General features: G+C 37.6%; 1 protein-coding gene across 3 annotated transcripts in view; it reads left to right on the forward strand.

The window, feature by feature from the left end:
• Positions 1–14,775, forward strand: part of lpgat1 (lysophosphatidylglycerol acyltransferase 1) — a 63,828-nt gene extending 49,053 nt beyond the window's left edge. For all 3 annotated transcript variants that reach the window (XM_049485056.1, XM_049485057.1, XM_049485060.1), the window contains exons 7-8: positions 10,312–10,418; positions 10,900–14,775. In XM_049485056.1, coding sequence (XP_049341013.1) covers positions 10,312–10,418; positions 10,900–11,063 — 271 coding nt within the window. In that variant the 3' untranslated portion in view covers positions 11,064–14,775. The remainder of the gene's footprint in view (positions 1–10,311; positions 10,419–10,899) is intronic.
• The last annotated feature ends 319 nt before the right edge of the window (positions 14,776–15,094 follow it).

Consider the following 15,094-nt stretch of genomic DNA (forward strand, 5'->3'; position numbering starts at 1 on the left):
TCTGTGTGTCTGTCTGTGTGTCTGTCTGTGTGTCTGTCTGTGTGTCTGTCTGTGTGTCTGTCTGTGTGTCTGTCTGTGTGAGAGATTTTTGTGTTTATCTCTGCACTGAAACATTGAGATGCTAAAATAAAGGTGAGAAATGAAAAGACAGGAGGGAATTGTCTGAGCTCAGAACTAGTTTCCATTCTGGAGGGAAAGTGCAAATATGGCAGAGCAGATGGCAACTGAGCTCAGGAAAGCGAAAGAGTGAATAAAGAATAAAAGCATGAATAAAGTGCTGGAAGAACAGACACGCAGAGTTGGGTAAAAGACGAGGCAGAACAGAATCGCACCAGTTCACGCTGTTTGCATTTGTTTCATTACACAAATCCATTCAAGCTCAGTAAATCAGGAGAAATCCAGTAAATTAGGAGCACATGAGTAAAGTTATGGATGATAGTGTTGAAAAGACAGTGTAGGCAGTGTGTGTGTGTCCTGTTTTTGTGTGTGTGTGACGCACACGCACACAAAGATTCTTTTGCTTCATTTGCAGTTTCACCAGTAAGAAGTTTGTACATGTTTAAAATGGTTGTTATCCAAATCATCCATTATATGAAATGTGGAATATGAATGTGAAAGTTTAAAGGCTGTTTTTCTATTGAATCTCTTTCTGCTTGTTTTAATTGTACAAGGGTAAAAAATAATGAATAAAATAAAAAAATATTCTGGCAATACTGTTGGAAAAGACTGTCTATGCAGCATATTGTGTATATGAAGCTATTCAAGTCTGCTTGAATGCGGTCAACCCATACTGTATTCTGAGGCAGGACAGCATCAAGTCATGTAAGATGCCAAATATTGTATATTTCCTATAATCCTGTGTGTAAATAATTAAGCAATTACAATAAAAAAACACAGTGCTGCCCTAGCCATCCGTAATCAGGAGTCAAAGAGAGCACAACTTCACAGTTTGCCTTTCTCGCTTTCTGAGTGGAAAGGATGGCCCTTCCTCTCCCCATCACTTAGAATGACGCAAGTCAGTGTGATCCCTCTGTTAGCTGATGTAACAATTAGCAATTAGCATTTTCTCCTGCAAGCATATTGAACTCAGGGGACGCTGCATTAGCAGCTGTTTGACGAAACTAAAGAGACAGCATGGCAGTAAGACACAGCCAAAGTATCAGGAACCACATAAGCAGGAGAGTTTGTGATGATTTAGATATGCAGTTGGCACTATGCTAATTTGTGAGATATAAGCTTCCATTGCTTCTTATCTTCTGAGTGAATTTAGAGAAGCAGACTTCAGGCATCAGACACATCTTGGCTGATTAATTACATTTGGGAAAAGAAGAGAAAACATGCTCGTTTTTCCTGAACTTCATTTTAAACCTGTTCTATTTCACATTCACGACACACTGAGCATCACTGGGCCTGTCTCTGAAAAAACATGCTATCCACTCGTGTCAGCTCTTTTGTTAGCCTCTGTGGTGAAGCTGATGTGAATGTAAGAGCAGCTTTATTTGCTTTCAGTTGAACCTTTTAACCTCCACTTGTGTCTCATCAGTCACCATTAGCCTTCGCTTCTCAAACCCAGCTCAGGCTAATGAAGCTCAGCTCTACTCCAGAGTTTAAGGAAGGATCGCTGTGCTCCTGCATCAATATTTAAGCTTGGAGAGTAGATCAGTAGATGTATAAAGAGCTCACGCAGGTAAAAATGTGTTATCACAGCTTCTTGTTTAGTCACGTCACTGAAGGATGAATGAAGGAGACATTTCATTGTATTTTTTTGCATTTGTTTTACCCATCTTTTCTAGCTAGTTCAGAACAAAGTCCATTATGGACTGCCTCCAAACATAAGAGCCCCCCCATCCAATCATTGGGCTGTGGAGCAGTGACACTGTTTTCTGGAGCAATGGAGTGGAACAAATAATAACGTAAAATGAATAACAGTACTAACTGGGACGGAATGCAATCATGTATAGTCATCTATAGTAAAGTCTTCTCAGCAGAGTAGAGGCTGATTCTGTAGCACAGTGGAATACATTCCTTGTTAAAATTTTTGCCTTTAGAAGAAGGCAGCCACAAACTTTTGGACACATTCTCTATTAACTATTCTGTAAAATTTGTTATTTACAGATTTCAAATGAACTTTGTCAAAATCCATGAAGCTTCTATATTGTAATTGTCAAAATCAGTCAAAACATTTGTTTGCAAACGCAAGAATATACAGCTTGGCAAAAAAAAAAAGACAGCTTAAAAATGAAGAGATTCTTTGATTTTACCAAATTAAACATTTTCTGGAATATAATCAAGAGGAAGATGGATGATCACAAGCCATCAAACCAAGCTGAACTGCTTGAATTTTTGCAGCAGGAGTGGCATAACATTGTCCAAAAGCAGTGTGTAAGACTTGTGGAGGAACATGCCAAGATGCATAGAAACTGTGATTAAAAACAGGGTTAATCCAGCAAATATTGATTTCTGAACTCTTAAAACTTTATGAATATGAACTTGTTTTCTTTGCATTATTTGAGATCTGAAAGCTCTGCATCTTTTTTCTCATTTTCTGCAAATAAATGCTCCAAATGACAATATTTTAATTTGGAATTTGGGTGAAATTTTGTCCGTAGTTTATAGAATAAATCCACAATGTTCATTTTACTCAAACATATATGTATACATAGTAAAATCAGAGAAACTGATTTAGAAACTTTTTTTTTTTTCCAGAGCTGTAGTTTCTCTTTAGTTCCATTTGAATTATTTACATTTAGTCTAATTCGTGTTTTTGGGTTTAATTTGGTTCTGTTGTTTTGGTTCAGCCCATGGGCTGTGCTGCTGTTGCTCACTCCTCTCCTTGCTCGCTTTTTCCTGTATTCAGGTGCGAATAGTCATCTCACACTCTGGTGCGAACAAAATCAATCAGTCTGAGACCTGCCAAAAGAGGTGGTCTTGGTCCGGTCTCAAGCAAAATCTAGAGTGGTTTGTTTGTGCTGAAATCGTGATTCGGTCTTGCTGTGATTTATCCCAACTCTCAACTATACTCCACAAGTGTGAGCTAAACAACTCATCAGGTGCAGTTTAACCTGATTTATTACCCAGAAAATAAGTACAGCAAATGCCATCTCTGCTGTTGCTCCATGCTAAACTTCAGAAATATACACTAGTCCAGAACACAGGACCTTCTTTCTGTATATACTTTCTTGCTCCCACCCCAAACAGCTTTGACCAATAAACAGAGAGAATGTTCTCACATGTGACACACTTGTTGTGACCCACTTCGTCTTTTCATTGTGCAAAACAAACCAAATTCAATAACTTATTAACTTAACTCACTGCCTTACGTTTATAATAGTGAGAAAAGACAGGAAACAGTCATGAGCTCTTGCACTTTGATTGCCACAAAAAATCTTGTCATAAATATTACAAATAGCTTATTGTTTGGAGGTTATTGCATGAGAACATGCCACATATAATAAACACCAATAACCAACTGTTAATTATCTACCAGAGGATCATAATGATAATAAAGGTATGAGCCTGTCTGCAATGGCCATCCATTTATTGAGGAAGTAATGTGTGAATCATCTGTTAGTATTAAACCTGTTATTTACCATTTAGCACATAAAAAAGGATGAACAGTGCAATTGATACACAGTTCATAAGAAATTCTCAGCGTGAAAACAAACCTGTTATATTGCCTTCTCCACCTAAATGAGTCCAGACAGGTGTGGAAAATTGTGCAGGAGATGTTCAAGGAGTTTTTGGGCCTTGAGTTACTGATAATCGTTCAAATAAATATATATGATTAGTGCCTAACATCAGAGGAGATGTAGTAAGAAAAGGTTACAAGTCCATTATAGGTTGAGGGTGGCTGTTACATGTGTAAGTTACAGTGTTTTTGTCCAGCCCTACTTTAAGCTGAAGATGAGTTTCGGTTGTCCTTGTGTCTGGTCTTCTCCCATTGATGTTAATTTCCATCTTGCTTATCTGTTGTTCACTGGACCTCTCTCCATCCATTAACTCTCCATCTTCTTCCTGAATTTCCATATTTCTGCAGCCCATTATAGAAGCATTCCATTAGTACTGCAGTGGATGCCAGAATCTGCCTCAGCTTTCACATTAACTGCTCAAGTGCATGTTGGGCATCTTCATGTCATGGAACAGGAGGGATGTGGCTGTTTATGCTCATATGCATTCTATTAATACTTAATTAGAGAGGCATTAGGAGGCCTTAAACTTTGACATGTGCAGCTAGCTGGCCTAGGGCTGTACAGTATACTGATGTATCAGTAAGTTATTAGGAGTGTAACAATACACTCAGTCCATGATTCGATTTAATTTAGTATGCAGGGTTCATAATTTGATATTGCTATCATATTTTGAAATTACAAAAGTGCAAATAGGGCTGAAACAGAACAAATTAAAATGTTGAAAAGGCATGAAACTAAAATACCAACCATTTAAATATTTCACACAACCCACAAAATGAATTCAGGATACCAGAAATCTCATGGCATGTAAGTGCAAACAGAACTAAAATAGAGCAAATTTAAATATAAAAATTGCACAAAAAGTAAAATAGTTACCAATTAAATGATACACTAAGTCTACTGTAGGGGTAGGCAATTTGACCCTAAAATAATATCGCGATATTTCATGATATTTTCAAAATAACAATACTCTTGGCAGTATGACAAAACACAATTAGAAGAAAAAAAATTCAAGAATACACTACTGCAACAAAATGAATATTAAATTATATTACAGCATTCAGTATGATATGGCACACCCCTAACTGAGATATTAAAAAATACGAGAATTTTTTCAGATTTGTAACAGAAGTCAGTTATCCAGAATATCATTGAAAAATGTTAGTGATATTATTGTGTAAGTTACGATATGGCATACTCCTAGTCTACAGTTCAATTCTATTCAGCATACAGGGTTTACTGTTTGATATTCTCATTATATGAGAATAAATTAAGTTCAAATATAGCTGAAATAAAGCAAATTAAATATACAAATAAAATGAATAAAATAGTAAACATTTGAACAGTGTTCTAAATCCACAATTCAAATCACGGAACAGGATTCAGTATTTGATATTTTCTTTATATTTTGATCAAGGTGTACATTACGAAAATGCAGATTATATCAAAATGAAATAAAAGTAAAATAGTGAATATTTAAGCAGTAAAACATCACAAATCTGATTAATTAAAAGCCAGACAGAACAGATCAGTCTTAACCCTAATCTAAAATGTGTAGAGAATGCAGAGAGCCCTCAGATCATCAGGAAGGGAGTTGTGAAGATTAGGGCCGTTATAGGAACAGTTGGAAAACTTCTGCTGGCTGATCTGAGGGCTCTTGAATGTAGCAGCCGTGTGTTGGCAGGGGTGTCCGAAGGTTTTACAGATTGGAGCAGACAGGAGTGACACATGGTTAAAGTGGGTGAGTGTGAAATATAAAAAATGTTGCCCACATAGACCTCCTATTTTTTAGAGCTTATAAACATCTGTTTGTTTTAATTTATTTGATTTATTGATTTATTGTTGTTTGGGTTGGAGGGGTATTTTGGGGGATAATAAGGAGCAGGGAAGTATTTCCACACCCCTGATTTAAATATTGTGACGTAAGATCTTTGCCATATTGCCCCCTAAATCGCTGTGTTTCCACTGCAGTGTGGATGATGGCAGTCTGTCTCTGTGATGCTGCGGTGGATGAGCTGGCCTGTGTCCTGTTAAGTGGAGCTTGTGTCATTATTGCGTTGGTGTGTGTGGACGTGTGTGAGCGCTGGGTTTGTTCTTCAGAGGAGAGCGAGTAACCTCTAGGCTTGTTTGAAGGTGATTTCAGGGGGTGTGTGTGTGTGTGTGTGTGTGTGTTTGTGTGTCAGAGCCGACTCAATGGGGACATCTGCTGGAAGACACTGTGCTGAATACACACAGCTACAGTGGGCTGTGGGTTTAAATCAGGACTAACGGTGGTCTCCAGATGTGTGCTTAGCTCTGCAGTCAGACAACATTCAAAAATAAGCTTTAGGCCAGATTTTAACATTACTGGCAGTAGTCTCGGGAAAAATCTATTATTCTTATTAATATACATGTTAATATTTTCTTTGTCAGTTTCTGAATAACTTTACAAGTTTATGCCAGTTTGTCAGAGCAAAGGTCACAAGCTTCTGCTCTCTATAAACACTTTATTCTAAAAGAACTACGAGCTTCTAAAAGACACTGACTATTTTAGCTCATTTGATTATTAGGAGAAAAAAATGAATATATTTAACTACATTCCTGTCTGTAAAATTCAGTACATTAATAGGAATTCTGTCTAAAATGTGCACAAAATTACATATGTAAGTTCTGTTTACTAAATATCTTTACTTATTTACACTTTAACAATTCTCCAGGTTTTTGTATATCAACACTATCTTGCACAATATTTAGCCATCTTAAGTCATCAGATTTGTTACCAATTTATGTTACCAAGTTTATTAAACTACTTTAGCAGAAGCAGTTTTGTGTACACAACCATTCATTTTTCATGCAGATTATGTTAGCTTGATCAAGTTGAACCCAGCTACTGGGTAGTGCTGGATGATATGACCTTAAGTCATATATGACAATATAATATTGGATGCTCCAAAAAAACAGGCGCACAGGATTATAAGGCGAACTATCAATTTTCTGGTCTTATTTCACACACAAGGCGCACAAGATTATAAAGTGCATTATTTTTAAAGTCAAACGACTTTTGGATGTTAATCTACACACATTTCTCTCATGAGTACTGTTTGTTTGGGTGGTTAAAGTGCTTCCTTTTATCTTCAGTAAGCCTAAATTTCCAGATTTCCACTTAGGCTAGCCAGACTGCGCTACAATGAGCAACCCTGAGTGTTCCGATAAAAGCTAGCGGTTTGTCCACATAGCTTGTTGTAATATTGGAAATGGGGAGACTACAAGCCAATAGTACTCACCTCTGTATGGCAAAAGAGCTAACTAGTGCTTAGCGGGTAGTGCTAATGCTACTCCAGTAGTGCTAGAAGCAGGCTACAGGTTGATAATAATCACCTGGCAGAAGAGTAGCAAAAGAGCTAGCGCGGTTAGCGGCTAATGCTAGTACTGTTCCTTTTTGGAATCTCGGTGCTGGAAAACTAAACTATAGAACTAAAATATAACGCTGTACTTCTGCAGAGAGGCCTTACTGCTCCTTACAACCTGACTGGTAAAATTCATACATAAGGTGCCGTATAGTGCGAACAATACGGTTCCTATGAGGCACATTGTGGGGTTTTTTTTATACACCCCAGCAGTCTATAAAGGTATTACTATAATATTTACAATATTGGTAATTCTCCATGTATTACCTAAGCATTTTAGTAGCGCAAGGCTCTCCCGCCCTGCTCCTGGAAAGCTACCGTGCAGCAGATTTTAGCACTTATCACTAATCAATCCCACCTGATCATCTAATTGATCATCTAATAATAACTGCTACTAGGAGAGCTTGTTAGATTTGGGATGGGGGTGTAACCTTCAAGCCGATAGCTCTCCAGCAGCAGAGTTTGTGATCTCTAGTGAAGTATATACAGAGCAGTAGTATACACACATACAAATATTTTCTTCATGACAAGCCTTGTTTTTAAGTAGAACAGCGTGTATTAATTGCAGTATGTGTCTGTGTTAATCCATGTTTCTATCACTTGCCGCAGAAAGGCCAGCGATTTTTGTCGGGCTGGGAAACAGCAGTGATTTGTTACAGTGCTTTCAAACACACTTACAGGAAACAGCCGATATTCGTCTGCATTGAGTAAACAGACGCTAGAGCATGCATTCATTTCATTAGCGTCATACAGAGAGCATTCAATCACTCGCAGGACCGTGATTAAGGTCTTTGCTTGTTCAAATTACAGAGAGGGAATGACTTACTGATTTATGTTTATGTTTTAAGTTCATGCTGGCCCTTCCTTTGTTTCATAACTTATTTCTAGAATAATATGCATACAGTGATTCATACATATATACATATGAATCCAGTTGTTATTTTTTCTATAGAATAATAAATGCAATCACTTTCTTTTATTTAAAAGTGGTGCAGAGTGTTAGCTGTACAAGAGGGCAAAATCATTACAATCAAGAAAAAAAAATGTACATTTACTTTATTTTGATGTACATGGTATAAAAGCATCACATCAACCTGCAACATGAAATGACCAGTGATCTCTGAAAAAGAGGCGGGCATCAGCAGTGATGGGGGGGGGGAATTCCTAATGAGCGGGTCAGGTAATTGGTTGTGTAAATTGGGGAGAAAATGGGAAAAAAATTGAAATAAAATATAAGACCCAAAAAAAAAACATTGATTATCTTTAACTACAGTGGTATCCCTTAAGGAGAGGGATCTACATATTTGACAGCAAGTGAAGTCAGTTTGTAACTTGATGTGTTAAAAGCAGGAAATATTGACAAACTTAAAAATCAGAGACTTTTTCTTTGTGATTGTGATGGCTAGATGTCTGTTCACAGCATCTCCAAAACTCAGGCAGGTCTTCTGTGTTTTTTCAAGTGTGAAGTGTTCAGCACCTACAAACGTGTTCACTGATGTGATGGAGGACTGATTTCCCAAACTACAGGAAGTACAGGATCCGCTGTTAGCATCTTGATGCTAGATAGAACACCTTGAGAGGTCTTGTGGAGTCCCCACCTTGAATAGTCAATTGTGTTTTGATCGCACAAAAAGGGGCATATCAGTGTGAGACAGGTGGTGCTAATATTATGGGTGATTGATGTATGTGTAACATACAGTCCAGATTCTTAACATGCATACAGACTTTCATACAGCTTGTAGTTTATTGTTACATTTTTATGCCACATCATTTTTGTCCATTCCTTAGTTAATTTGCTTATGTATTTTGGGTCATTGTCTTGTTGCATTACCCAGTGTCTCTTCAGCTCAAGGTTCATGGATTGTAAAATGATTGAAAAATTAAAGTGAAACCTTTGTGTGCCTTTATTTAAACCCCTTCAACACAAACGTTTTCTCTAATGTGAACCCACTCTGAGTAACTGTTCAATTATGTGATTTTACAATAATGATTTGAATGCAGCGGAATTTTCTACAAATAACTTTATCCAGACTTTGTTTTTAATATTTAGAATAATTATGTATGTATCATAATTATATCAAATTTGTATATTACATTATATTGATATATGAGCTAAATGAACTCACCTTGCCTGATTGCAATAATTCTTAATCAGTCTCAGACATCAGGTCATAGGTCATGTAAAAAGGTGCTTCTCTGAGAGTCTCTGTGTAAGTTGTTTAGTCTGTGCAGGTTGTGTGTGGTTGTATCAGATCTGTTGGATCTGATGGATGTGTTGTGTGGTGGTGTTCTCTGGGCTGCTGAGTACTGATGACCGAGGCGGCCGTGGTGTTAGTGGCCCATCAGCCGCCGTGTGAGTTTCCTCCTCAGCACTTCCTGTAGTGCCGCGACTGCATTTCCTCAAGCTGTTCGCGCAGCAGCTGCTCAACTGGGCAGAAGAAATCAGCAGAAAAACTGAGGCTTAGCGCTCTTTTAAAAAAGGCTGCAGGCTGAGCACGGTCCAGCGCTGCTTCAGCTAATCACTCACTGCCCTGCTGGATTTTATCTCCTCCAAACAGAGCGGTCAATGACTGTGTGTTTCTGCGTCTGTCTGTCTGTCTGCTTTGTGTATGTTAGCACAGTTATCAGTTACAGTTAACAAACGCAGTAAAGAGCTCATATCCCATATGTTCACAATGTTCTTGTATGCCATTCATTCTCAGATGTCCACTTACAACACTTCTATGGGTTAATTAAAAAAAAAAAAACAGGTTTAATTGATAAATACATCACTATTTTTAAAATGTTACTGTGTCTTTAAGGGTGGTGTATATAAATGAGTTCAGTTCTCATTGGCTGCTATATAAAACTTTGGACACACTTTTAAGACGCATCTTATTAATACATAGAAATTTATTCATCAGAATCTCTTTATGTCTATTTATCAAGTGTATTTTTTTTTTCTTTTATTATCATTACTGGATTTTAACATTCACTTGTCTGTGAATCTCTTTAAATTGTCACCAATGCAAAAGTTACTGTTATAAAAAAAAATAACACAGGTTAATGTAATTAATTCTAACAGTATTAGTAAAAGTAAGTGTTTGGTGAACAGACTATTTAGCTGTTCAAAATAGTGTATTTTCTCCTCATTTTTAGAGACTGTGTAATTACTTTACTAGTGGGATTTCTGCTAAATAACCTGTGGTTCCTAAAAGTATCAGAACACTAATATCTATGACGTGTCTGTTTTTCAGGATTCATGCCATAAAAGATGTGCCAGTGGAGACAGAGGCTCTGACAGACTGGCTCTATCAGAGATTCGTGGAGAAAGAGGAACTTCTGGCTCATTTCTACCAGACTGGTGAGTAATTTGGGGATAGAAAACTGTTTTAATGAATTTTATTTATGTTTAAAAAATATATCAGTGCATCGTAATGCATCATTTTCAAAGGTTATGATTCAGCTGGGGATTTTTAAGGATTAAGGAAAATATGTAAAATATCATTTTCTTAACATATAAATAAATTTTGTAGCATTGCTGTGAGGATTTGCCCCTCCTTTCTTCCAAAAGTAATTTTGGATTACACAGTTTTACTGCTTTACCGCTCAATGCTGGGGGGTTTATAATACTTTAGCCCACACCTGGCATTTTCTGCTCCAGAGAGTACTATTCTATTGACAATACTTCTTTACAGGGAATGTACAAGCTGTGTTTATGTGCACATCTGTGTCAGCAGTGGGTACTAAAGGTAGCTGAATGCATTAATTACAAGGAGTGTCCACAACAATAGGTTAGTTGATATAATAACATGCTCATCATCTGATCTGATTGTGTTTTGAAGGAGCATTCCCTCCACCGAAAGGCCAGAAGGAGGCAGCTTCCCGAGAGATGACCCTCGACCCTGTGTGGCTTTGCGCTGTCCAATCATTTGCCTTCGCCTCCGGCTACATGTGGTACAAAATCCTTCAGCACGTCTACTGCTGGTTCTTCTCCCTGCTGTGGTGAGGAAGAGAGCAAGCAAGCAAGGGAGGGAAAAGAGATGGAGGGAGAGAGGGAGCAACGAGGTGAATAAAGAAGGAATAAAAGGAAAGGGGCTATAGCTGCTGACCTTGAGCTGACCTTGGATCTGTTAAACAGCCCCGGAAACCGTCTTCAATCAATGGATGGCAGGATGGACGTTTTGCGGAGTGAGGAGGCAGCACAGAACGGCGAACAGCATCTAACGTTGTTGTATGATCCTAATTCCCAACCTACGACCCGATTAGAGACACACACAGACATTCACGTCCACCGCTTAAATATGTAGGAAATATTACATCATGTTTACACTCACACACACACATACATACATACATACATACATATATTCTATATTATGCACGTCTAAATGTTTACTCATGCACATGCGGACACACTTTTTTTTGTTTTTTAATTTTATTTTTAACTACAATCAAAAATTAGGCTCAGGAATAAGCCAGATAGAGTTTCTGACATTTTTACCCTCTTTCTTTTTTCATGTTTTTTTTTCTGCCATGGGTAACACTAACCTGCTCTTCTCTTCTTTACATGGACGTTGTGAGAAGAGCTTCCAAAGGATGTTTTGGTATATATTTTTTTTCTTCATTTTCTTTGTCCTCCATACACTGAAACAGACGAGGGGAGCGCCGCTGTACGTTTCTTCCTCTCCGCGGATGGTCCTCCGAACTTTCATTGCACTATAGATCCGTGCCGCCTGTCCTGTATTTGTGGAAACAGCCCTGCCGCGTGCTTCTTTCTCTTTTTTTTTTGTTTATTCTTTTTTCCACGTTGGTGTTGTTCGTCTCGTGTTTTGTCTGTACGCTTCAATTTTTCCGTGTCTGTGCGTAGACAGTATTGCGAGAGCCGACTGAATTGGTTGTTTACGTTTACACTGGCTGCCTCCAATCGGACACGGAGGACGCGGAGATCAGACCTCGCTGATTAACTGTTGGCCAACTGCTAACTCAGTACAGGGACCTTGTTCATTACCCTCTACTGCAACACATACATTCATACACACACACACACACACACAACATGCAGAGACATCTCAGAACACACTGAACTGCTAATAGAAAAGCTCCAGAGTAAAAATACACGCCCTCCCTCACCTTAGTCTAAATATATTTTGGTGTTTTACAGATATAATTAAGCCATATGCTTAGTGTCTGAGGGCTCATGGGGGAACAGATCCTACCAGGGGGTGAAAAAAAGAAAAGACTCTGACTGAATAACTGTAATGTTGAATAATGCAGCATTCTGCAAAGAAAAATAGGAAAAAAAAATTGTAAAAAAAATTAGGCTTACAGGTGTCATTACTGTAAATTTATAACAGCATAACCTGCCGAAGTGAGTGTGCGACAGTTGAATTTATCCTTGTTTTTCTTTTTTTTTTTCTTTTTTAATTAATGTTTGATTGCTGTATGTTATATCAGTGTTGGCAAAAATCACTGTTTATTGATAAAGATTTTAATTTGATTTTTTCCCCCCTCAATTATGATTATGTGAACTTTTACGTTACGTTCAGTCTTGTACATAAACGCCAAGGTAGAATCCATGTTTGTGACTTTTCGGCAACATCACCGTCTGTTAATGTTTTGAGTTGTTTTTAGTTTTGAAATATCATGGATGTTAAAGAATGAGGATATATAAAAAAAATAAGATAACAGTACACCTCACATACATCTGGTGTTTTCTAGAAGTTTCTCTCTCCGTACCTGGGTGTATTACTACTGCGCTGAACCATCCTTTTCTTTTTGTTGAGCTAATTTAGGAACCAAAGCTGTAACGGTCCACAAAGCTTGCTTAACTTGACCAATGGCTGTAGCCTGTATGTCTGCTCTGTTACTGCAGTCTGTTAAAGCGGTAGTTCAACAAAAATAAAATGTAGATGATTTTTTTTCATCATTCTGAATGGAAGGTTAATCAGCCAAGAAGTTTTAGTTTTACACTGGAGATACGAGGCTAACAAATAATACAAGCTACAGGCCTATGTGCATCAGTTAGCATTGTGCTAATTTGGATATGTAAAACCATAGAAACCTCTCTAATAGGTTTACATGGATATCAGACTGGAGCAAATTAAATACAATTTTATATATATATATATATACATAATAGTCAAGGCAAGACCATCTCTCCTCTGAAACTATCACTTGATCTTTACCTCAAAAACAAGTACAGAGAATAGAATCCTGTTTGAATAATATACTATCCTGTGGATAGTGTTTTATAATTAGATTATTAATATAATAAAAATATATCATACTTTCATAATCTTAAGTACAGTTAGAAGATTTGTTTGTTGAAGAGTTGTTTGTTCTCACAGACTTCTGTGGTTTCTGACAGGTGAAGAAAAAATATTTTTTACAAGAACTATTAATCAGTCTTGAGTAGAAATTTCATAAGGGGTTTAATATTAAAGTATAATCAAAAACGTACTGTAATTACAAAAACAAACGCAATTTAGACTTAGTAGTCATCATGAAAGCCTGAAGAATAGTTGTTTGTGTTTCTGTTCTGCAGGGGGCACTGTTTAACTGTTTAACTGTTTACTCAGACTCTGAGTCATAGACTGGATGATGCATGTTTAATTTATATTATTTTAATCAGTATTTTACAGTGAGTTTGTTTTTGTTAGCTCCAATCTGAAACTCATGCACACTGAATTGAGAGGTGTATGGTAAAGGGCTTATGCAGTGTATTGTTGCACTCCTGTGTTAGAGGTATACAGCTTGCGTGATGCTAATTTTTGGGGTGTTACTGTATAGTTTCCATGACTTGTTAGCTGTGGTAGCTAACCTTAAAACTCCAGTGTAAAACTAAAGGTGAAACAATTTCACAGACACATTAATGGGAGGAAACCGTACATTTTAATTCTGACTGAACTATTGATTTGAAGTGTTTTTAATAAAGTTTTTTTTTTTTATGATTTATTATTGCAAAACTGTTAGGACAGCTGCCTATTTACAGTAAATGTAACCACTTTGCTCATAATGGATAAGTCCTGCTTCCATTGCTGAGGAAAACTGAGACTTTTTCCTGAAACTCATGAGTGTGTGTGCGCCTTTCCTTTCATTGTCCCAAGAAATAGGACTGTAATATGAAAGGCAATGCTCCGAGCCCCTGTGTGCTTGTGACTGTTTTTCGGGGGGAAAACTCTTGTTTTATTTTGTCTCTACTAAAAGGGAATTCGGGCACAGTCCAGCAATAAACTCAGCTGTACAAACCAGTAGATCAGTTAGTAGATCCAGACCTGGTCCAGTAATTGTTATTTCCTAATCATTTTGTGGGAGTATGTTTTGCTTTTGTTTTGTTTTTGTGTTTGTTCCTCCCCCAGCTTGCTGAAGACTGAAATGTGAATGACGCAGGAAAGCTTCACAGGCCTGAAGATTGCAGAGAGCATTTGAGGCAGGCTGGGAAACGCTCTGGAACTAACTTCCGATTCGAGAGAAGAAGAGTCAGGAGTGGCCAGCCCATGTTCCGTCACTGTCTTTCCAGTGGAGGAGATGAAGCAAGGGGGACTGTTTCAGGGGAAGGGGAGGGAGGGAGGGGGTGGGTTAGGAATTTTAACAAATTACATTAGAATGGTCTTTCGTTTTCATTTTGTACTCCTGTTTCCCCCTCTCTTCCTCGCTACCCAGCCATTTTACGACACAGAATTTAATTGTGCTGGAATAAAAATGATAAATATCAATTACTTCTTAAGTGTCTGAGTGTGAGATATTTTATGTTTGTGCTTTTGGAGTCTTAATGATAGAACTGACAAATGTGTTTTTGTTGTACAAGTCACTGAAATGTTTAAAGATCTTCTGCTAAAAGATTGTAAATATAGTATAGGTCTCTATAGTATAGTATGCTGCATATAAAACTGTTTCTCAGCCTCCATTTTCTGCAGTAGTGAAGAAAAAAAAACACTCAGAAAAACGAGTGGATCAGGAAAAGCACCGAGTGAGTTCAGGGCCTCGCCCACCTTGGCTTGGGACTGCCCACAAGCAGCTAAAGAGCTTACAGCTCTG

Source organism: Astyanax mexicanus, chromosome 1, assembly GCF_023375975.1.
Source record: "Astyanax mexicanus isolate ESR-SI-001 chromosome 1, AstMex3_surface, whole genome shotgun sequence".
In the NCBI taxonomy this organism is placed as follows: domain Eukaryota; kingdom Metazoa; phylum Chordata; class Actinopteri; order Characiformes; family Acestrorhamphidae; genus Astyanax; species Astyanax mexicanus.